General features: G+C 37.7%; 1 protein-coding gene across 5 annotated transcripts in view; it reads right to left on the reverse strand.

Moving 5' to 3' along the window:
• The window catches only part of LOC150085373 (uncharacterized), a 444,699-nt gene that overhangs the window by 233,180 nt on the left and 185,363 nt on the right, over positions 1-26,156 (reverse strand). For all 5 annotated transcript variants that reach the window (XM_090373179.1, XM_090373178.1, XM_090373180.1 and 2 more), the window contains one exon: positions 19,975-20,078. In XM_090373179.1, coding sequence (XP_090229305.1) covers positions 19,975-20,078 — 104 coding nt within the window. The remainder of the gene's footprint in view (positions 1-19,974; positions 20,079-26,156) is intronic.

The raw sequence follows: 26,156 nt of genomic DNA on the forward strand, positions 1-26,156 counted from the left end.
CACTAATGCAGGTGTTCCCCAAAGTTCAGTTCTTTCTCCTACTCTTTTCCTCTCATATATTAGACCTTCTTCCATTGACCAGAAATCCTATCCATAGTTTTGCTGATGATAGCACATTGTAATCCACCCTACAGTTTGAGAAACCTTGCCCTGCACAAACAGCTTCAACTTAGCATTAGCATTGGTAGAGGCATATGATGCAAGAAAGCAAGCTTATACAAGATCAGCCAAAAAAAAACAAAAAAAAAACCCCCCTACCCCTTTTTTTCTTCTTTAACATCCACTACCAATTTCCTAAATGCTTATATCCTGGTAATTCTCCAGTACGGTAAATATAACTTAGACGATTTCAGCACTTCTAAAACCCAGTCCTGTCTTATATCTTACAAAGATTACTGCTACAGGGATGGGACACACTTAAATAGAAAGGGTGCAAGAATATTTGCTGATGCTATCGAGGTAGTGTTAGGTGGGTCAGAAAACTGCTAGCTTGGGGGGGGGATACACAGACTATAAGGTTAATAATGGGTGCAGGCAGAGGCAAAAGTGATTCTAGCACTGGTTCTATTAGAATGAGCAGCACATTGGAAAGCAAAGGCTGTGTTACATAGGCTGTGTTAGGGTAACTAAGAGTAGAAACAGGTGCATGTACACCAATGCTAAGAGTATAGTTAATAAATTTGATCAGCTTGAAGTGCTAGTCAAGACATCAAAGGCAGATATTGTTGGGATATCAGAGATGTGGTATCACACAGCTATGAGCAGGGCAGAATTGGAATTTGGGGAGTACAATGTGTACAGGAATGATAGACAGGACAGGAAGGCAGGAGGGGTTATGCTGTTAGTTAAGAAACACATAAAATCTAAGGAAGTGCATCCAACTGACGTTGGTGGATAATACAATGTTGAGTCTGTTTGGTGTGACAAAAGCATTGGGAAAGGAAAAATGAGAGCAGGTGTTTGTTATAGGCCTAATGAACCTGAAGAGTATAGTGAGCAATTGTGCAGAGAAATAGAGTGGGCCAGTAAATTAAAATGTCTTATAATGGGGGATTTTTAACTTTCCAGATATTGACTGGAACTTGTGTAGTGATCATTCGCACACTAGCGAGACTTTTTTGCATTTACTGGAAGACTGTTTTCTACAGGCAACCAGAGAAGGTAATACTTTGATCTGATTATCAGCAGTGATTATTCATGCATTAAGAATTTTCAGCTAAAGGAACCACTGGGTGACAGTGATCATAATGTACTGATATGAGAATTACTTAATGATGTAACTATCATCAAGGCTAAAGGGAAAGGCTTTTGCTTTCGTAAAGATGACTATAGAGGTCTCAGACAGTTTTTAAATTCTGTAGTGGGATCAACTGATGATGTTACAGTTTAATTCTAAATGGGAAGTCTTCAGGGAATTAATTTTGGAGGCTACTAGGCTTTTCATTCCAACTAAGAAATACTGTTCAAGGTTTAGGTCTAAATGGATGTCAGATGAAGTAATGAGGCTCGTAGCAGAGATTTGTTTGTTTTGTTATTTGGTTTTTAGGAGCATTAGCAACTAAGGCCATATTGCTCTGGGATATGCGATGATCATTCCCTGACCTTTCCGCTTCCTCTGTATTTGGTGGTCACTGGCTTGAACCCCAGTCTAATCAAGAAGCATGTGCTATGCACTGCTGCTCCTGCCCATGGAGGCACCGGTGGCAGAGAAGCAAAATGTATGGGATGCATATAAAGTATCAGGCAACACAGAAGCCTATGGCAAATATAAACTAGTCTGTAATCAAGTAGTAGTGGCCTGTGATGCAAGAAAGCAGGTGTATGAGCTTATGCAGCATCAGCCAAAAAAAAAAAAAAATCCACACCATTCCCTCTAAATGCCTGTCCAGTTCCTCCTTAAATTTATTCAACCTATCAACTTCCACGACAGATGGAAGTTTGTTCCAGCAATTAACCACCTGCTGGCTACAGGCAAATTTCCGCAGATCTATTCTACATGTCTTTTCTTAATTTGAATTTATGCCCCCATAATCTGAACAAGTGGAAGGATTCCATCAGAATTCAGCGTGTTCAACCCATTCAAGGCCTTATACATCTCAATCAGATCACCGCACAGGTGACTAGTCTCCACCCTCTGCAGTTTGCAGAACTTAAGCCTCTCTTGGTAAGAGGATCCCTTCATTCCCCTCATCAACCTTGTTGCCCTTCTCTGTACACGCTCAAGCAAATCTACATCCTTCCTAAAATGAGGCCTCCAGACCTGTACACCGTACTCAAGGCGTGACCTGACCATTGCCTTATACAGAGGGACAATCACCTCCTTTTCCCTGCTAGCAAAATTCCTATATATCATTGACAACACCCCATGACCTGCCGTGGCAAACTGTCTGCATTAAAACTTCATATCTAACTCAGAAAACTTCATATCTGATTGCACAATTACTACCAGGTCTTTTTCATTTTCTACCACCTTAAGTGTAGTACCACACAGTTCGTACTTTTCTCTCGGGTTACTTCCACCCATATGCAGTACCTTGCATTTGCCAAGGTTAAACTTCAGTTGCCACTTCTTTGCCCATCTGCCCAAATTATCTAGATCCTGTTGCAGTAGCACACTGCTATTACTGTAATTAACAAACCTTCCAACATTTGTATCATCTGCAAACTTCGACACTAAGCCTGATATACCTTCACCAATATCATTGATAAATATACAAAACAACAGTGGACCCAACACCGAACCCTGTGGGACTCCACTAATAACATTAGTCCACGAAGAGCAGCACCCATTTATTACCAACCTCTGTCTTCTCCCACTTAACCATCCTTTTATCCATTGTAGCAACTTACCCTTAATACCATTCTGCTCCAATTTGTACAATATGTACAATTTGCACAACAGTGTCAAAAGCTTTCCTGAAATCCAAATATATGATATCAAAATTATTTTTTGCATCCAGTTCCTTTGTAACCACATCATAATATCCTATCAAATTTGTCACACAAGACTTTCCCTTAACAAACCCATGCTGTGTCTGAATTACTGCTGCAGTCTTGTCTAGATGATCCTGCAATGCATCTTTATTAGCATTAGTAGAGGCATATGATGCAAGAAAGCAAACTTATGCAGCATCGGCCAAAAAAAAAGAAAAAAAAGAAAAACCCCTTCCACTTCACCCCCTGCGTTCGTTCAAAATACCTGTCTAACTGAGCCTTAAATTTATTTAGGCTATCAACTTCCACAACAAGGGATGGAAGTCTGTTCCACCAACCAACTACCCGCTGGCTAAAGGAAAATTTCCGCACATCTATCCTACATCTGTCTTTCCTCAGTTTGAATTTATGCCCTCTCAGGTGATTATTCTGAGCAAGAGGCAGTATCCCATCAGCATTGAGTATGCTCAAACCATTCAAGGCTTTGTACACCTCTATCATCACCTCACCGGTGCCTAGTCTCCAGACACTGTAATTTGCAAAACTTAAGCCTTTCTTCGTAAGAGCACCTTTCGTTCCGTTCACTAACCTTGTTGCCCTTCTCTGTACTCGTTCCAGCAGCTGTACATCCTTCTTGAAATGAGGCCTCCAGACTTGTATACAGTACTCAAGGTGCGGCGTGACCATTGCCTTATACAAGGGAATAATCACCTCCCTATCCCTGCTAGAAAAATTCCTGTATATCATTGATAAGACACCATGAGCTACTCTTGCAGCCCATCTGCACTGCTCAGAGAACTTCATATCTGCCTGTACAATTACTCCCCATTCATTCTCTACCACTGTCAGTGTAGTACCACAGAATTGATATGTTGCTGTGGGGTTGCTGTTTCCCATATGTAGTACTTTTCATTTGTCAATGTTAAACTTCATTTGCCAACTCTCAGCCCATCTGCTCAACCTTTCAAGATCCTGTTGCAGCAGCAGCAGCATATCGCCAGTAGTGTCCTTAACAACCCTGCCAACCTTTGTATTGTCTGCAAACTTGGAAATTAAGCTTGATATAACTTCATCAATATTATTTATAAATACAGAAAACAACAATGGACCCAACACTGAATCCTGAGGGATTCCACTAATAACATTAGTCCACGATGAGCAGTGGACTAATGTTATTAATTACAACTCTCTCTGTCTTCTACCACTCAACCATCCCTTTATCCATAGCAACAATTTGCCACCAATGCCACACTGCTCCAATTTGTGCAGCAGTCTTCCATGCGTAACAGTATCAAAAGCCTTTCTAAGATCCAAATATATAATATCGAAGTTATTCCCTGCATCTAATTCTTTTTTGACTATATCATAGTATCCAATCAAATTGGTCAGGAAAGACCTTCGCTTAACAAAACCATGCTGTGTCTGAGGTATAACTGAATTCTTGTCAAGATGATCCTGCAGTGCTTCTTTAACCAGTGCTTCCATTAATTTTCCTGGAACAGAAGTTAAACTCACAGGTCTATAATTACTTGTGTCAGCCTTTGATCCTCCTTTGTGAATTGGGGTTACATTTGCACATCTCCAGTCTGCGGGTACCTCCCCTGAGTGCAAGGAAGGTCTCATAATTATGGCTAACGGATTGCTTACTTCCTTTGCTGCCTCCTTTAATATAACTGGATAGATCCCATCCACCCCAGGTGCCTTTCTTGTATTTATCTTCAACAATTTCTCCTCCATTTTACTCTCAATTATTACAAGATCATCTAGCTCACTGCCAGTGAGCTAGATGTGTGAACTCCTCAATTGTGAACGTAGATGCAAAATATTGATTTAGTTTGTTATCTACCCGAGCAGGATCATCAACAGTTGAATCATCGATATCAAGTGGAACAATCTAATTCATCCCCTTCCTTCAAGAGTTTACATAAGTAAAGGACTCCTTGTTATTTTCCTTTGCATCCGTTGCCAAAGATTTTTCGTAATCTGCCTTCGCCTGCCTAACCTCCTTTGTAACTTGATTACAGATCAACTTATATCTATCATAGGCTTCTGTGTCACATGTGAATTTATATGTATCCCATGCATTTTTCTTCTCTGCCATATGTCTCATCAGTTCATCTGACATCCATTTAGGCCTGAACCTTGAACAATATTTCCTAGTTGGTATGTAAAGCCTATTAGCTTCCAAGATAAGTTCTTTGAATGCTTTCCATTTTGAGTTTGCTGTTGGTAACATCATGAGTTGGTCCCACTGTATAGAATTTAAATACTGTCTCAGACCATCGTAGTCACCTTTACGAAAGCAATAACCCTTCCCTTTACCCCTGATGGTAGTTACTTCCTTGAGTAAATCCCACTTCAGCACACTGTGATCACTGACACCTAGTGGTTCCTGTATCTGCAGATTCTTAATGCATGAAGAATCACTACTGATAATCAAATCAAGAGTATTGCTCCCTCTAGTTGTCTCCCGAACATGCTGATTTAGAAAACAATCATTCAATAAATTCACAAAAGCCTTGCTAGTGTGACAGTGACCAACCCACAAATTCCAGTCAATATCCGGGAAATTAAAATCCCCCATTATAAGACTCTCTGATTTACTGGCACACTCTATTTCCGTGTACAGTTTAGTATTATACTCATCAGAGTCATTAGGCCTATAGCATACTGCTACTCTTAATTTTGATCTCCCAATGCGTATGTCACACCAAATTGACTCGACACTGCACTGTCCAGCGATGTCGACTGGCTTCACTTCCTTGGATTTTATGTGTTCCTTAACTAATAGCATAACCCCTCCCCCCTTCCTATCCTGTCTATCCTTTCTGTAGACGTTGTACTCCCCAAATTCCAGTTCTGCATTACTTATATCTGTGTGACACCACATCTCTGATATCCCAACAATATCCGCCTTTGATGCTTTGAGCAATACCCCAAACTGGCCATCTGCCCATCTGCCGAAATTATCTAGATCCTGTTGCAGTAGCACACTGCCATTACTGTCATTACCAAACCTGCCAACATTTGTATCATCTGCAAACTTCGACACTAAGCCTGATATACCTTCATAAATATCATTGATAAATATACAAAACAACAGTGGACCCAACACTGAACCCTGTGGGACTCCACTAATAACATTAGTCCACGAAGAGCAGCACCCATTTATTACCAACCTCTGTCTTCTCCCACTTAACCATCCTTTTATCAATTGTAGCAACTTACCCTTAATACCATTCTGCTCCAATTTGTACAATAGTCTTCCATGCACAACAGTGTCAAAAACTTTCCTGAAATCCAAATATATGATATCAAAATTATTTTTTGCATCCAGTTCCTTTGTAACTACATCATAATATCCTATCAAATTTGTCAGACAAGACTTTCCCTTAACAACCCCATGCTGTGTCTGAATTATTGATGCAGTCTTGTCTAGATGATCCTGCAATGCACCTTTAACTAGTGACTCCATTATTTTACCCAGAACAGAAGGTTAACTAACTGGTCTGTAATTACTCGTGTCACCCTTTGATCCCCCTTTGTGAATTGGAGATACATCTGCATATCTCCAGTCCATGGGAACCTTCCCTGAGTCCAAGGATGCTCTCATAATTATGGCTAAGGGTTTGCTTAGTTTCTTTGCCGCCTCCTTTAATATAACTGGATAGATCCCATCCACCCGAGGTGCTTTTCTTATGTTTAACTTCAACAATTTCTCCTCCACTTTGCTCTCAGTTATTACAAAATCATTAAGTACCCTGCTACAATTTGATAAACTTCTGCCATTTTCAAATCTTAATAATTCCTCACATGTGAATGTAGATGCAAAATACTCATTCAGTTTGTTTGCTATCTGAGCAGGATCATCAACAGTCGAACCATCGATGTCAAGTGGACCAATCAGATTCATTCCCTTCCTTTTAGAGTTTATATAAGTAAAGAAATCCTTGCTGTTTTTCTTAGCATCTTTTGCCAAGGATTTCTCGTAATCTGCCTTCGCCTACCTAACCTCCTTTGTGACCTGATTACAGACTAGCTTATATCTGCCATATGCTTCTGAGTCACTTGATAATTTATATGCATCCCATGCATTTTTCTTCTCTATTACGAGTCTCATTAGTTCATTAGATAATCATTTAGGCCTAAACCTTGAACAATATTTCTTAATAGGTAAGAAACTTTTAGTAGCATCCATGATTAATTCCTTGAATGCTTCCCACATAGAATTTACTGTTGGTAACATCGTCAGTTGATCCCATGTACAGAATTTAAAAACTGTCTGAGACCACTGTACTCACCTTGACGGAAGCAAAAACCCTTTCCTTTACCCCTGATGGTAATTAAATCTTTAAGTAAATCCCACATCAGTACACAGTGATCTGTGCCACCTAGTGGTTCCTTTATCTGCAAATTCTTAATACACAAATGATCACTGCTGATAACCAGATCAAGAGTATTACTCTCTCTGGTTGCCTCTCGAACATGCTGCTGCAGAAAACAATCATCCAATAAATCCACAGTCTGACTAGTGTGTGAGTGACCAACCCACAAGTTCCAGTCAATATCTGGGAAGTTAAAATCCCCCATTATAAGAAAATCTGATTTACTAGCCCACTCTATTTCTCTGTACAATTGTTTATTGTACTCATTCAAGTCATTAGGCCTATAACACACACCTACTCTTATTTTTGCTTTCACAGTGCTTAAGTCACACCAAACTGGCTCAACAGTGTGCACTGTTCATCTATATCAACTGGGTGCACTTCTTTTGATTTTATGTTTTTCTTAATTAACAGCATAACACCTCCTCCTTTCCTATCCTGTCTATCCTTTCCGTACAACATTGTCCTCCCCAAATTTCAGTTCTGCATTCCTTATATCTGGGTGACACCACATCTCTGCTATCCCAACAATATCTGCCTTTGATGTCTTGACCATCACTTCAAATTCATCAAATTTATTTACTATACTTCTAGCATTGGTATACATGTAAGCATGCATGCACCTATTCCTATTCCTAGTTACCCTAACACATCCCATATACCCACCTATTTCACGATGACTGCCATCTGTCCCTGAAACCCCCTACACCCCTCGCTCCAGGTCGCTACTTATTCTAATAGAAGTTGTGCAAGAATCACCTTCACTTCTGCCTGTGGCTACTGTTAAACTATTAGTCCTTGTATCCCCCCAAGCTAGCAGTTTTCCGACCCACCTAACACTGCCTCGATAGCATCAGCAAATATTCTTGCACCCTTTCTATTTAAGTGTATCCCATCCCTGTAGAAGCAGTCTCTCCTGTTAACAAATACAGATCAGGCTGAAAAAAATTCTACCCCTTGAGCCTTGCATAATCTTTCCAGGGCCGAATTGATCGACAAGGCTCTCATCAAGTCACAAAGGAAGTTAGGCAGGCAAAGGCAGATTACAGAAATATTTGGCAAAGGATGTAAAGAAAAACAGCCTAGATTTCTCTACTCATGTAAACTCTAGAAGGAAAGGGATGAATCGGATTGGGCCACTTAACATATGATGGGTTGACTATTGATGATCATGCTCAGGTAGCTGATAAAATGAATGGGTATTTTGCATCTACATTCACACATGAGAATTTATTCAATGAGGTGAATGCCAAAAGTTTATCAAACTCTAAAAGGGAACTAAGTAATTTTGTAATAACTGAGAACAAAGTGGAGGAGAAATTGTTGAAGTTAAACATAAGGAAGGCATCTGAGATGGACGGGATCTATCCTCCTTTAATATAACTGGATACAAAGGAAGTAAGTAAACCCTTAGCCATAATTATGAGAGTTCCTTGGACTCAGGGGAGGTCCCATGAACAAGAGGTGTGCAAATGTATCACCAATTCACTTAGGGGGTTCAAAAGGTGACAGAAGTAACTATAGACCTATTACTTAACTTGTGTTCCGGGGAAAATAATGGAGGCACTGGTTAAAGAAGCATTGCAGGATCATCTAGACAAGATTTCAGTAATAGTTAAGAGATAGCATGGGTTTGTTAAAGGGAGGTCTTGTCTGACCAATTTGATTGGATACTATGATCTGGTCACAAAGGAACTGTATGGCAAAAATAATTTTGATATCATATACTTGGATTTCAGGAAAGCTTTTGATACTGTTGCACATGGAATACCCCTGTACAAATTGGAGCAGTTTGGTATTCAGGGCAAGTTGCTACAATGGATAACAGGATGGTTGAGTCGGAGAAGACAGAGAGTGGTAATCAACGGACACTGCTCTTCGTGAACTAATGTTATTAGTGGAGTTCCCCAGGGTTTGGTGTTGGGCCCATTGTTGTTTTGTATATTTATCAATGATATTGATGAAGGTATATCAGGTTTAATATCCAAGTTTGCAGATGATACAAAGGCTGGCAGGGTTGTTACCAACAGTAAAGATAGTATGCTACTCCAACTGGATCTAGATAAGTTGGGCAAATGGGGTGAGAAGTGGCAACTGAAGTTTAACATTGACAAATGCAAAGTACTTCATATGGGTAGCAGTAACCCAAGAGAAACGTACCACTTGTGTGGTACTACACTCAGGGAAGTGGAAAGTAAAAAAGACCTGGAGGTAATTGTGCAATCAAATATGAAGTTCTCTGAGCAGTTCGGATGGGCTGCCAGGGCAGGTCATGAAGTCTTGTTAAAGATACATAGGAATTTTGCTAGCAAGGACAGGGGGTGATTATACCATTGTAGAAAGTAATGGTCAGGCCACACCTAGACTACTGTGTACAGATCTGAAGGCCTCATTTGTGAAGGAGGTGGAGTTGCTAGAATGAGTACAAAGAAGGGCAACAAAGAGGGTGCTCTCACTAAGAAAGGCTTATGTTCTGCAAACTGCAGTGCCTGGAGAGTAGGCACCTGCGAGGTTATCTGTTTGAGGTGTATAAGGCCTTGAATGGGTTGAGCAAGCTGAATGCTGATGGGATTCTTCCTCTTGCTCAGATTAAGAATCTGAGGGGGCATAGATTCAAATTGAGGAAAGACTGTTGTAGAATAAATGTGCGGAAATTTGCCTTTAGCCAGCTGGTAGTTGAATGGTGGAACAGACTTCCGTCTTTTGTTGTGAAAGTTGATAGCCTAAATGAGCTGGACCGGCATTTGGAACCAATGGATGTGTAAAATGGTAGGTTTTTTTTTTTTCCCTGAGTAAACAATCAAAAACAGTTTTTGATTGTTTACTCAGAAATTAAATCCCAAGCACTAGCCATTATATGCTCTGCATCGTCACTTTCTCCAGTTTCTGAAATAATTTTTCCTTGCAGTGCACTCCTGTATAATGTTTTGAAAATCTTTATGATTCCTTGATCCAAAGGTTGCACAAAGGATGTTTTATTTACTGGTAGACATACATGTTTTATGCCATTAGACTGCATATTCAGATGAGCTGTAAGTGCAATTTTTTGTAATGACTTGCAATAATTCTCTGTCTCATTCTATCAGCAAGTCAATAAAATTTTGAGACACTGTCCATGCATTCATGTTGCTTTTATATTCCACTGGTAGGTTTTTGTTCCTGTGAAGACATGTGGATGCTTACTTTTGCCAATTACAAAAGGTTTTTTTTTATTGTGCACAAAGTCAACATATTATAAGTTAACAAATTTCTGACTTACACACAATTTTAGGTGTTCTGGAAGATCTATTTCTCCTAATTGAAATGAAAAATTATAACAATAAATGGCGGTATGATCACATAAAATGGCAAAATTTACATACATTATAATATACATGGTTTGGATTTTCATTTCTGATTATAATAAGCAGTTGATAACAATAACCAGCAGTAACATTCACTGTATATAACACAGTCCCACATGGAAGGCTGCTGTACAAGTTGAAACTGTATAGGGATTATGGGCAAGATCTAGTGGACTGAGAATTAGTGAAAGTACAGATGGCAAACTATCATAAATCATTACTGTTCAGAGTGGGAAATGGCACTTATAGCACCCCCACTGCTGAGGCTATTCTTGTTGATGATTTTTTTTTAATGATATCAACAAGGGAATAAATATTGAAATTTGCAGATGATATAAAGGGCAGAAGGGTGGTTAATGATGCATCAGGTTAACAATCTTTGGGATGATTTGGACAGACCACACGAATGGTCAGAGAAATGGAAGCTATTTTAATGCTGCCAAATGTAAGGTTTTGGAAATAACAACCTGAGAATAAGCATTGTAGCAAATCAAATATACAAATATAGAATGAATCAAATGAATAATACTCAACTGCATATTCTAAAATCAACAAAATTTTCCCTAACATGTAATGCTGAGGTAAATAACCCCACATCTAGAGCTTTCATCAATATGCTAAACTATAATTTTTTTACAGACATTTCTGAACTTATTTCAAGGACTCTGTTATCAAGTCAGCAGCACCTCCGTAGCCAGGTGGGCAGTGCATATCACACGTTTCTTGATTAGACCGGGGTTCGAGCCCGTGACCACCAAATACTGAGGATGCGGAAAGGTCAGGAAATGACCACTGCATATCCCCGGAGCAATATGGCCTTAGTTGCTAATGCTCCAAATAACAACAACTCAACATCAAGTCAGCTCTAAAGAGAGAATTAAAAGGAAGGAAGTAAGCATTACTTACTACAATTTTGAAGTAAGCATGCAATAAATAAATAAACTGAATAGCATAAAGTTGTACTCTGAACTACTACTCAAACAATCAATTTTCAAAAAGAAATTAATGATATATTCCAAATTCATTATTACAATTATCACCCTGGCATAAGTATTCCATAGAAATAGAGTAAAATTCCTGGTAATATACTGGTGTTTTTTTGCCATTTTTATTAGCAAATACCCTGAATTTTATCTTTATATTCACTTTATCACAGACAGAGAAAGCAAGAATATTTTAGTCATTTTGTACCTATCTGAAGAGGTTTTTTAATGACACATGCAAGCCTTGTTTTTTTTTCTCTTCTATCCCAATTTTCCTTGAAAAACCAAAAAAATTATTATATTTCACATTATAATATAACAAAATACCAAACCTTACATATAACAATTATCTGCTTTTCAAATTTCTTATAATTTAGAAATATTTATTGCAAAAAACATTTTGTATACAGTTTGCAATGTGGTCCTTCATGGTCATAATCACAGGGGTTGACTCTGATTTTTTTTTTTTTTAAATAAATACTATTTATTGCCATATAAGGGGAGGATAACTGTACACAATTCACGTCACAGCCATAAACCCAGAGGTTAAAAGAAAAATGTTCTGTTTATACTCTGGGAAAGCAACACAAATGTTGCTTTCCCAGAATCAGAGAAATTTATAAGCCATAGAATACAAGGACATATGGATTCAATTCAACTGACTTTTTTAAATTGAAAATTGATTTAATTGAAAAAATAACTAATTCATATATTTTCATCTTTGCAGCTCCAAGATCTCTTTGAGTAAGGAAGAATGAGTCCAGATAATTCTTCTCAATGGAAATCAGAATCAGAGAGGCTACCACAGAATTTAACAGATTGTACCCAGACCATTAGCCAATAACACAGAGCTGTGTTAGTAAACTTGTTGCAAAGTTTAGGAAAACAGGATGCATAGAAGATAAAAAACCAAGCAGTAGATCTTTGAGAATGGCCATCAATGATGACACAGCAACTGCCATCCTTGCTCATTTACTTAAGTCCCAAAAAGTCTCTTCAAAGATTGTCCTCTGAGAGAACAGTGTCAAAAAGAAGCATTCGCCGCATTCTTAAGGCTCACAAATGGTATCCGTGCAAATTTCAGATCTTGTAGAAATTAAGTGAAGATGATCTCCAGCCCGACAGATAGAATTTTTTAAACAGGTTACAGAACAATATGCTCAAAATGCAAATTTTCCATCCAAAATTCTGTTCAGTGATGAGGCTATTTTTTACAGAAAGGGTGAGGTAAATCAGCATAACACTCACTACTGGTCTCAAAACAACCCTCACTGGTTTATTTCTTTGAGGGAACAAAGTGGTACTCATGTAATAGTATGGTGTGGCATGTGGAAAGACCAAATCATAGGCCCCTTCTTTTTCAAGGAAATGTCACTGCAGACGCCTATTTACATATGCTCAATGAGGAAGCATTCCCCCAGTGTCTTGAACAAGGAGGAAGATTTTCCAACATGGTTTCAGCAAGATGGTGCACCTGCACATTACAGCATCCAAATAAGAGTTTTTGGACTAACAGTTTCCTGGTAATTGAACAGGGCATCAAGGCTCTGCAGAATGACCAGCGAAAAGCCCAGATCTCACACCACTAGATTTCTTTCTCTGGGGGTCACTTTAAGGTGGTGGTGGTGGTGGTCTATGTGGAGAAAATTCAGAGTGCTGAACACTTTTGGTATTGTATTATTGATGCATGCAACCCCATTACTTCTGACCTCATTCACCATGTGCTTGCCGACTGGGTACCTCGTCTGGATTTGCATATCAAGAACAATGATGGACACATTTAGCACATTCTATGAATAAAAGTATTTGTGATGCTATTTTTTTTAATTCTTCCCCATGATTCCAGATTAATGGGACACTAGAATATTTTACAAAAATACTGCACAACTTATATTTGCTGCACATGACTGTAATTAAACTCCAGTACAATGACAATAAGTATGCCCACTCTTAGATAAGCTTTAAATTCAAAAATGCATTATGAACCAGTATTATTTTATTATTTATTTATAGTTACAATTAATGATTGTTATGATGGCTAATTACACACACAATCCAAAATTATAAATCCAATATATTATAATTCATCAGAGAGAGGGGGAAAACACCTCTGTGGACCACATTTGTTATTGGATTTAAATGTCTAGATTTCAAAGACTATGTATATCTGTAATGAGCTATTAACTTTTGCAAAAATGATAGGTGGAATAGGAGCACTGTATGTCTGCCAGAAGCAAATGTTGATGTTTTAGAGTAGATATCATCTTTTAAAGGCAAAAGGGCGATATTGTTCTACACATTGAGAGTAGGAGATCTGCAAACCTACTTAACAAGTACTGAGCAATGTAGAGAAAAGGTCGAGAGTAAGAGTTAAATTTGAAAGCGTCTGGAATTCTTCCCAGACATGATAGAAGGGAGTATATGACGAGAGCCCTGTCAATCAATTCAATTCAGTCCTGGACGTTTGTGCTAGGTTCGCGGGGTAGAATTTTTCTCAGCGTGGTCTGCAGGAGAGACTGTTTCTACAAGGATGGGATACATTTGAATAGAAAGGGTGCAAAAATATTTGCTGATGATATCAAGCCAGTGTTAGGTGGGTCAGAAAACTGCTAGCTTGGAGGTACACAGACTAATAGATTAAAACAGATGCAGGCAGAAGTGAAAGTGATTCTTGCACTGCTTCTATTGAAGTACGCAGCAGCCTGAAAAGCAAGGTATCAGACCGGGGATTTTAAAGCCTGCTGTGTGGTATTATGGAACAATTAAATATATGGGCTGTGTCAGGGTAATTAAGAGCAACAATAGATGATTGCATACAGGAAACCCCCGTATAACATGGTACTTCTACAACACGTTTTCGCTCTAACATAATTGATAAATTTCGGCAATTCTCTCACAATACAGTACTTATATAACACGCTTTCGCTCTAACATGGTTGGAGAATTTTGATAAACCTCGCATAACAGGGTATTTTTGAGCTTTTGTGCGGGGTAAACCCTGCTATTATGTTGGATGTAATTTTTGAATATTTCCACTCTTTTTCAATCCCGCTGTTGACTCGCTAGTCAAAAAAAATAATTGAGAAATCCCTGTATTTTATTTTGTTGGGAAATCGCCATGCTCCGTTCTGTGCTATTGAACTTGTGGAAAAAATCTAGATTTCAAAGTTTTATTACTACTGGATAGCACACCAGGCCATCCAAAAGATTTAAGTCATCCAAACATTGAAGTTATGTTCCTACCACCACAGTTGCACTAGGTTAATACAACTTCTTTCATTCAGCCATTAGATCAAGGCCAATTATATCCACCTTTAAAACTCATTACTTTAGAAAATCGTTACAATGAATTTTGGAAAAAAATTATTCAGAATCTATTGAAGTAATGGAGGCATGGAAACATTTCTCAATTGTGGACTGTATCAGAACCATAGCTTTATCACTGAAAGAAGTAAAACCGCCAACATTAAATGCGTGTGAAAAAATATATGGCCATAGTCAGTTCATTCAGGAAACATGATCGAACTGGAAGAAAATGGAATTGGTGCAATAGTAGACCTTGCTAAGTCGGTTGGAGGGGGGAGGTTTTGATGATATGGCTACTGATGCCCTTGGGGGCAGCACAGTTGTTGGAATCACCATCCTCCCCACACTGGATGGAAAAGACCCGAGTTCAAATCCCGTCGGTGAGGGTAGCATAATTTTTTCTCCCGGAAACTCGGGTTTATCGTCCATCAAAACAAAATCGATGTCAGGGCACACGCAATTTATAGACAACATGCACAGAGTAACATGGCCTTAATCGCCTATTCTCCTAAAAAAATTTAAAAAAGATATGATTACTGAAACGTTCAAGAATTACTGGTAGAAAAAGAGGCTGGCGAAGCAGATTGGGTGGAAATGGCATTGGAGGTAAACCAAATCAATTCAGCGGATAAAAATTCTAAACTTCCAAATTTTACACTAAAAAGCATACGGGAAGGCATAAAGTTAGCCGACCAATTAGAGTCCTATTTTTTGAATGCAGATTCTTGAATGAAAGGAGGCCAAACTTCAAAAGGAAGTGTCAAAAATGCTTAATTCCATACGAAAAAATTCACAAAGATTTATTGAGCAAAAGAAAACAAACCCAGATTACTGATTTTTTAAAGAGTGCAGAAGATACATGAAATCTAGAATGGTGTATTTTGTTAACATTTCATTAACGAAATAGTGCATTTTTTTAGCTCTTGGAACTTAACCCCCCTTTGTACTTTTTCTTAGTCCCGTATAACATGGTTTAGCACAATACAACATTTTATAGGAACCGAACCACCGTGTTATGTGAGGGTTACCTGTACTTGCATGCGCATCAAAGCTAAGAGTATAGCAAATAAAACTGATGAATTTGAAGTGCTGATCAGGTCATCAAATGCAGACATCGTGGGGATATCAGAGATGTAGTGCCATTCAGATTTGTATAAGGGAAGCAGAATTTTGAATATGGGGAGTATGAATATGATGTTGATGGTTTAAATGTTGATGATCCTGCTCAGGTTGCTGACAGATTGAATAGGTATTTTGCATCCATATGCACACAAGAGGAATTTTTTAGGGAAAAGGATGCCAGAAGTTTATCAAACTGTAACAGGGAGCTAAATAATTTTGATAACCAAGGGGAAAGCGGAAGCAAAATTGTTCAAATTAAACACAAAAATGGCACCTGGGGTATATGGGATCTATTCAATTATATTAAATATATCTCCAATTCACCAAGTGGGATCAAAGGATGACACAAGTAATTACAGGCCTGTTAGTTTAAATTCAGTTACAGGAAAAATAATGAAGGCACTGGTTAAAAAAGTAATGCACAAGCATCTAGACAGGAATGCAGTTATAATTAGAGACATGTTAGCCTAACTTTAGTTACAGGGAAAATAATGGAGTCACTGGTTAAAGAAGTACAGTAAACCCCTGCTATTCGCAGTATCTGTATTCGCGGTCGCTGATTTAATCTAAAATGAAACCTAAAAAAATGTGAATTTTAAAGTGCTGTGAACATTTTCCGCCATAAAAAAACATGGGCGTGGCTAAAATTATCTTTCCCAGTCAAAACAGCGCTCAGTGGGTGGGGGGAGAGGGGTGACAAAATCGCGAGTGTGAATGTTTCTCGCTAATCCTTGTTTAGTGTGTTTTATGCGCTTGTCATGGAAGGTTTCGTCGTTTGCTTTTAATTTATATGCTTATAAACTGAATAAATTTATCAATTTATAAATTGATATGCATACAAAAGTGATAAATCTACCGTTTTGCAGTGTAAAACAGACTTTTTCGAGTGTGTTAATGGAAGAAAGTGACTTTATTGTGGACAAGTTCTTTCTAACCCATACAAAAATATGGCTACGACTAACAAGGGAAATGTGAAAATATCAAAGAAGGTGATAACATTAGCGAATAAAATTGAGTTATTAGATAAAATTTCTAATGGTGAAAGTGTCTCCTCAGTGGCAAAACATTATAAAATCAATGAGTCAACGGTACGATCAATCAAGAAATCAGAAGAAAAAATCCGCCATAGTGTCTGTGAAAATGCGCTAATTGCTTCAAAAATTTGCTCTGTAACTCGTGATGTTAAATTAGAAAAAATGGAAAAAGCTTAAAATCTGTAGATAGAAGACCAAACTCAAAATAAAATTCTGTTAAGTTCACTCATTATTCGTGAAAAGGCAAAACTCCTTTATCAACACTTTAGCGAAACTGGTGATAGCACTGGCGGGATAAGTTTTTTAGCTAGCAAAGGCGCTGGTTTGAAAGATTTGTTTGAAATTTCTAATAAATATTACATTCAATATTAAATTGTTTCTTATTTTCATTTCGATGCCATATGCTTGCATTTCACTATATGCTGTCTATGTACATAGTCATATTATGAAGGTACATATAATACATACATAGACAAAATTTTAGAATACCGCGAACACCGAAAACTTCGCGTTTTCGGTATTCGTGGCATTTCTCAGGAACGTAACCCCCGCGAATAGCGGGGGGTTTGCTGTAATGCACAACCATCTAGTTAGGAGTGCTGTTATACTTCATTCACAGCATGGGTTTACTAAGGGGAAATCTTGTCTGACCAATTTGATTGGATACTATGATATAGTGACAAAGGAATTGGACACAAAAATACATACTTAAATTTCAGGAAGGTTTTTGATACTGTTAAACATAAAGGACTGCTATACAAATTGGAGCAGTGTGGCATTAAAGGAAAGGTACTGCTATAGATAAAGGGATGGTTGAGTGGAAGAAGACAGAGTGGTTATCAATGGACACTGCTCTTCGTGGAGTCCCACAAGATGCTGGGTCCATTGTTGTTTTCTGTATTTATTAATGATACTGATGAAGATATATCAGGCTTAATGTCCAAGTTTGCAGATGATACAAAGTTTGGCAGGGTGGTTAACGACAGGAATGAAAGTATGCAGCTGTAACAAGATCTAGAAAAATTAGGCAGATGGGTTGAGAAATGGCAATTGAAGTTTAACATTGACAAATGCAAGGTAGTGCATATGGGTAGCAGTAATCCCAGAGTAACGTATCACCTGTGTGGTACTACATGCAGAGTAATGGAAAATGAAAAGGCCCTGGGGGTAATTGTGCAGTCTAATATGAAGTTCTCAAAACAGTGAAGACTGTCAGCCAGGACAGCTCATGGGGTTTTGTCAATGATATACAAGAACTTTACTAACTGGGATAAGGAGGAGATTATCCCATTGAAAAAGGATATATTTTGGCCTCATCTTGGCTACTACATATAGGTCTGGTGGCCTCATTTCAAGAAGGATGTAGATCTGCTGGAACAAGTGCAGAGAAGGGCAATGAGATTAGTGAAGGGAACAAAAGGGTGGTCTTACCAATAAAGGCTTAGGTTCTGCAAAACTCTTCAAGTTCAAGTAGCGACTGAAGACTAGGCACCTGCGAGATGATCTGAATGATGCCTTTAAGGCTTTGAATGGCTTGAGAAACTCAATGCTATTGGGATTCTTTCTCTTGCTCAGACTATGCACATGAGGGCATAAATTCAAATTGAGGAAGAATGGTTGCAGAATAGATGTGAGGAAGTATTCCTCGAGTGGCAGGTGCCTCCGTAGCCAGGTGGGAAGGAGCAGCAGTGCATAGCACACGCTTCTTGATTAGACCGGGGTTCGAGCCCGTCACCACCAAATACGGAGGATGCGGAAAGGTCAGGAATGACCACCGCATATCCCAGAGCAATATGGCCTTAGTTGCTAATGCTCCTAAAAATCAAAAAACAAACAAACAAACTCGAGTGGCATAATGCGTAAGTAAACTGTTTGAAGATAACAAAGCACTCAAAATCTACGTTGGTATTATGTTTATTTTCGAAATGGAAATATGTGCATAATGGGGTCAAATGTTTTGTGGTATTTTATTATAACTTCCTCAATGACAGCTACCTCTGCAATATCACCATCACAAAAGAACTTTTATTTTTACCAAAATACCACAAAACGTTTGACTCCATTATGTACATATTTCCAATTTGGAAAGAAACATAATAATACAATATAGATTTTGAGAGCTGTATTATGCATAGAAGTTTGCCCTCAGCCAACAGGTGGTTGATTGCTGGTGCAAGCTTCCATCTGTTATTGCGGAAGTGGATAGTTTGAATAAATTCAAGGAAGAAAGAAACTATCGGAGGGAATGGATAGGTGAAATGGAAATTTTTTATTTTTATTTTTAGGCTGATGCTATATAAGCTTGCTTTCTAGCATTATTTGCCATTATTAATATAAACTTCAATTATGTCAGACATGTACTGCTTAACCCAATACAAAACAGTTAAATGAAGTTATGCAGCACTCATACTTTATGCCACAGCTTTATAGGGAAGTGTTTGTGATATGGAATGATGGCTGAAATTGGTTTCAAGGGCAAAACTATGTATAGAATTTAGCTAATGTCATTCTATTTTATGGGTAATAAAAAATTATTACAAATATTTCCCTTTTGACAGCAGCATGCCTTTACTATTAAAAGCTAAAATGGAACCTAAATTACTTGTTTATTAAGTTTTAAATTTAACATGGATGATGGAAACCCATTCCTCCCCGGTGATCAAAAGTTTCTCAATGGCAAGCGAATTACTGGAGCCTCAGTAAGATGTTTATATATAAAAATTGTATCCCACAAAATTTAGACATGTAGGGGATTGTCTTGAATGAATAGCATAAACTCATGGCATCAAATGAGTTAGCATTTTAAAATTTAACTTACAAATTATTTACAAAGATAAGTTATGATACTGTGGAGCATAATACATACCAAGTAACGTGAAAGTATTGTTTACAACCAGATTTATTGCACTGCATACAAGCACCAACAGTAGCCTTACTTTCTTTACCTTGCTCTTCACATATGTAGCAACTCTGCAAAAATAAATATTCAGATCTTTAGTTCCAATATTTCAAACAATAACTAAGTAAAAAAAAAAAAACTTGCCAAAAGTTTCTCTAAATTTAAGACACAAAATAATGATTAGGGTTCAAAGAATTTGTTCACATCTAGTGACACCTGTAAAATTTGTGTCAAGATTTATAAGAAAAAAAATTATAACTAGCTGTACCCATTGAAACATATGCCATCTTTCTGATTATGGCGTATATAGTTTAATCCAGATCCTTCAGTCGGTGATATAATTCTACAGCAGTCACCTGTGGGATATATGCATATGTCTCTATTTGCAGGTGGTTCCCCGTCTTCTCCAACAAATATTGCAGCAACCTCCGTTTTGGATGTGGGTAAATTATATCGTACAGGTCTTCTATAAATGCCATGTGCACATTCATTTTTGGATTGGCCAATTGTTGCATTACTTCGGCCATATACCCTTCGTTTGACTGTTTTTCAAGCTGTTTTGTTGTTGCTTCAGCAGAATTGAAAATATAAAGTTGTCCATATCATGCTTTATTTGCCTCGTTTGGTTGTTGTTATTTGGTTTTTAGGAGCAGTAGCAACTAAGGCGTATTGCTCCGGGGATATGCGGTGGTCATTCCTGACCTTTCCGCATCCTCCGTATTTGGTGGATCATGGGCTCGAACCACGGTCTAATCAAGAAGCGTGTGCTACGCACTGCCTCGTTTGGATACAGCAGTGAGACCAAATGGTAAATGTGGCTGTGAATTCTAAAACAGTATGGACCATTTCCAGACAATAATTTAATCTCTGTGCTTATCGATGCAAATGCAACTGCTGAGTTGTACTCTTGTATATGTTCTCTGTAGTTATTTGCTTCAAGTGTATCCCCTGTAAACAGCTCTCACAATAGAGTAGGTGTAGCACACAGTGGGTCAAGTGAAACTTTTCCATCATGACAGCACTTAGTGTATTTATTCAATGTGTTTAACTCATGTCCCCAATCTTGCATTGCAATACTCACAGTTGTAACACATATTTCCCATGCCATGCTCTTCCACATTAATTATAGCTTGTTGATTACTCGCATTAGGTACTTCTATCTGATTAGTCCTACGGCGTTTCGCCCATCTTCTCATTTCCAATCTTGCTTCTATTTCTTTAATGTTTTCTGTCCATCTTCTTCGTAGTCGTAGAGTCTTGTTTTGGTCTCTTAGTCTATTAGATCTCTCCTGTAATGTTTCATTAACATTTCTTCTACATTTTCTCAAAGTTCTTACACACTGTTCAGCCATTTTTACACTTCTTAAAATGTAGAACAGTTTATTAAAATTGAAGACAGATAAAATAAACATACATTGATAACTTTCAGGCATAGGTTGCCTTTCTCCAGTCGAAAAACGCTAGTACAAAAATTAATAAAGAATGCCCGGTATGGTGGTCATGCAAGGTGAACCACGTGAATGGATACTGGCAACAATTATCAGTTGGAAAATTTGAGCAGCATACCTAAGTGTTTTATATATATAGATAAAAAAAATTCCTTTTGTATACTCTGTTATCATTGTAAAAATCCACAAATAACCCTATCCTGAAAGGGCTAGCATGAGTAGTGGTTTCTTTTTTGTCCCCCTTTCCCTTTTGACAATTGTAAATTATGTATGATCCTTGAAAAGACTGAACTTCCCAATTCCAGAGTTTAACATTGCATGCATCACTTGCGAAGTTAAATAATCAAACTGTCAATAAAAGTCTTAATTCAGAAAAATTTAATGAGCTGGAATTTGGTATACGAAAAAAAAAAAGAAAAAAGGGGGCTTTCACTATGGGTTTCATTTTTATATATATAATTTACAACTGACAACATGATTCAAATCCATGCATAGAGCCATGTGTGGACCTTAACAAATGTAAAATAAGCTTCCATATAAATGAATTATTCTGGACAGAAAGGTTAATGTTATCTTTTGATTTGATTCTGTACTATCTGATATATCTGCAAGAAATACATTTTAATAAGAATTTGTTTTGTTAATTTAGTAGTTGGGTTGGTAACTAATAATCTAAATAAATTACATTCTTTGGATTCCATATTTATTTGATTCAAATCCTTTCATAACACTGTAATGGCCATCAAAGGATTTTATCTACCAACACAGCATGCCTCCAACAACTTGGGTGACAATGAGAAAGTCAGGTTTTACAGGATTCCTCAGAAAATTTCTACATACAAATAACATTTAGAATGCCTTTGAATAATTTATGTGGGACAGTTTCTTGGGCTGTTATCAGAATCTTACAGTACTGTAAAAGAAATTGCAACTGGCACCCAAGGGATTATCCAAAATATGGGCCCATTAGATCTTTTTTTATGCAACGGAATCTATAAAAATAAAAACATATCCATTATGCAGGGTTGCCTTTGTGTAATGGATGTGGTGTGCCTATACTGAAAGGACAGAATTCATAGGATACCTGGTCCCTGTCTTATCTCCACAATTATTCCACGTTCAAAGTTGGAAAGGTCCTGATCCATTCTTCCTCACAGACACTCAAAAAGTGATGGCTGCATGTGCGAGCTTCAACTTTATATCAGCTGTTTTTATATATACATATAGGTTGTTGTTGTTTTTTGGTTTTTAGGAGCATTAGCAACTAAGGCCATATTGCTCCAGGATATGCGGTGGTCATTCCTTAACCTTTCCGCATCCTCCGTATTTGGTGGTGACGGGCTCGAACCCCGGTCTAATCAAGAAGCGTGTGCTACGCACTGCTGCTCCTTCCCACCTGGCACCGAATACATATAGGTAAGAATAGATAAGACTGATAGAGTTTGCATAGATGGAGATGAAAATTACGCAAAGTTCCAAGGACTAGAAGGGTAAGGATAGCAGAAAAAAGAAGTAATGTAGATTTGAAAAGGAGATATCCTAAAATTTATGATGAATTAAGAAAATTATGGGCTGAATTTCAAAGCCAATTTGAGGTGAAAGAACTGTAAAGTAAAATTATTAATACCAAATGATTAAACAAAATAAAGGTGGTAAAGCTGTCATCAGAAATGGGTGGGCCAATTTAGTTTTAGGTCGAATACAGGGAAGGCAAAAATGCAACGTCTGATATCAGTGTTTCTATACTTCTTTCTATACTTGTTCATAACAATAGAAGAAAAAAAGTGTTATGGACAAGGATAGTCCCCTGATGAAATACCTAACCATGTATCGATATTTACTTCCACTGATATCAGACTTTGCATTTTTGCCTTCCCTGTATTTGACCTATAACTAAATTTGCTCACCCATTTCTGATGACAGCTTTACCACCTTTATTTCATTTTACTTTATTTTGTTTAATCATTTAGTATTAATAACACTGGTTTACAGTGTATCTGGGGTTTGAGTAAAAGTATGTGGCAGTTATTTATGCATGTTTACTGATTATTAAACTGAAGTCCATTTGTTTCTATCACATAAAGATTTTTCACAATTCATTAACAAAATGTTACCTAGGTATTAACGCAAATGTGTACATAACTATAGTTTCTGGAATGGTTTACAAGTTTTATACCCCTATATTCGTAATCAGCATCAAATATCTGCCTCAAATACAACAGATTGTGCATGTTTAACCTGTAACTACACACATTGAAAGGTAGCCGACCCTGACCCCAGGAAGGCAGACGGCCTGCCACCCTGCTCTTCCGGCCCATCTGTGATTCCCAGAATTTTATTTTCCGAGTGGAGTCTGGGAAACTCATGTGTGCAGTTACGGGTTAAACTTGTCTGAGCATACACTCACTATAAGTGGCAATCCCTTATGTGGTCACAGTACTCCTGTAAAAACCACCGTGAGCTCTCATTGTGTGTTAGTTTTCTTTTAGTATGGCAACCAGAAAGTATATAAACAGTCCTCCCGATATATTTTGTTACATATGTGGTTGTTTTGTTCCTGTAAAGCAGAGGCAAAATATTACCGATTTTATAAAAAAAATTGTATTATGCATATTTTGACATAAAACTAGGCGATCAGGATAAATCGTGGGTACCGCATAAAGTATGCCATACATGTGTCGAACATCTTAGAAAATGGAGTCAAGGAAAAAAGGTGAGCTTGCCATTTGCTATTCCTATGGTGTGTCGCGAGCCAGTAAGCCATGCCATTTTTAATTTTGTGTATGCAACATTAAAGATTACAATTAGAAAAAAAAAAAAAAAAAAAGACATCAAACTTCCAGATTACCGCCAGCCATAAGACCGGTTCTGCATGGACCTGATCTGCCTGTAAAACCTACACAAGAAACTATGGAGTCCACATCTTCTGTTTGTTTGTTATTTGGTTTTTAGGAGCATTAGCAACTAAGGCCATATTGCTCCGGGGATATGGGGTGGTCATTCCCTGACCTTTCTGCATCCTCCGTATTTGGTGGTCACAGGCTCGAACCCTGGTCTAATCAAGAAGCATATGCTACGCACTGCTGCTCCTACTCACCTGGCTATGGAGGCACCTCCACATCTTCTACCACCGAAGCAGAAGCTAAAGAGTTTAGTGAAAAGGAATGTTACCAACCAGAAAATATTTTAACGCCACAGCAATTCATGCAAGTCGAACTGAACAATTTAGTAAGGGACTTAGGTCTTCCAAAGTATGCTGCTGAAATTCTGGGATCCAGATTTCAAGCGAAGAACTTACTTGCTCCAGGTACAGAAATCGTGAAAGGGAGTTTATACAGTATTTTTCACAAGAAGGTCCTCTCGTATGTTGCAGTGATATCGCTGGTTTAATAAATGCCTTAGGAGCTCCATCATATGTTCCTAGTGAATGGAGACTATTTATAGACTCTTCTAAGACTAGTTTAAAAGGTGTTCTCTTGTATAATGGAGATAAGTACACATCTGTGCCAGTTGCTCATTCAGTCTACTTAAAAGAAACTTATGACAATCTAAAGTTGCTTCTGTAGAAAATCAAATATCAAGATCACAAATGGCAACTATGTGGAGACTTAAAAGTGTTATGTATGTTGTTGAGGCAACAGGGTGGGTACACTAAAATGCCATGCTTTATTTGTGAATGGGATAGCAGAGCAAAAGCGCTGCAATGGACAAAGAAGCAATGGCCTCGGAGGCACAATCTTACACCAGGGTCAAAAAATATTGTGCACGAAAGTTGGTGAAGCCAGAAAAAATACTTTTACCTCCACTGCATATCAAGTTAGGCATAATGAAGCAATTTGTTAAAGCACTGAATAAGGATGGCAACTGCTTTAAGTACCTTTGCAGTAAATTTCTTGGCTTATCTGACGCAAAACTTAAGGAGGATATCTTCATTGGTCCACAAATTAGAAAATTGGTTCTAGACAGTCAGTTTGAAACTACTATGACTGACGTTGAAAGGGAAGCCTGGATTGCTTTTACAAGTATAATGGAAAACTTTCTAGGAAATCATAAATCACAGGATTATGAGAAAATTGTAAAAAATATGCTCAAAAAGCTTCGCAATTTAGGTTGCAATATGAGCATCAAAATTCACTTTTTGCATACCCATCTTGATTTTTTCCCTGAAAATCTTGCACAGATGAGCAAAGAACAAGGGAAGAGATTCCATCAGGACATAAAGGAAATGGAGCAGAGGTACCAGGGAAGGTGAAATACAAGCATGATGGCCAACTACTGCTGGTGTTTAAAAAGAGAAAAACCTGGCACTGTACATAAAAGAAAAACGATTAAAAGTTCTTTTCAAACAAAGAGATGAAGGTCTGATTAATGAAAGTTTCAGGTTTTTGATTAATACTTGTTAATTTGTTAGTATTTACATATTTTTTGATATATGAAAATGTAATCCTATCAATTTGTCATTACTAAATACAATAAAGTTATATATTTTTGTAAAAAAACAATATTTTTTTATTTCTTCAATTGTGATGTATCTGGATGTGACAGAAAAAAATCTAAGTCATATTTGAAATCACAGCAACAATTTCGGCAGTAGGACCTATCGAAATTCAAACTCCAGTGAACAAACTTAAATTTGTAAGCTAGTGTAATTTTACTTTACAGTTCCTTCACCTCCAAATTGGCTTCGCAATTCGCAGTTAA

This window comes from Mastigoproctus giganteus, chromosome 5 (assembly GCF_048544385.1).
Source record: "Mastigoproctus giganteus isolate SK-2022 chromosome 5, ASM4854438v1, whole genome shotgun sequence".
In the NCBI taxonomy this organism is placed as follows: Eukaryota; Metazoa; Arthropoda; class Arachnida; order Uropygi; family Thelyphonidae; genus Mastigoproctus; species Mastigoproctus giganteus.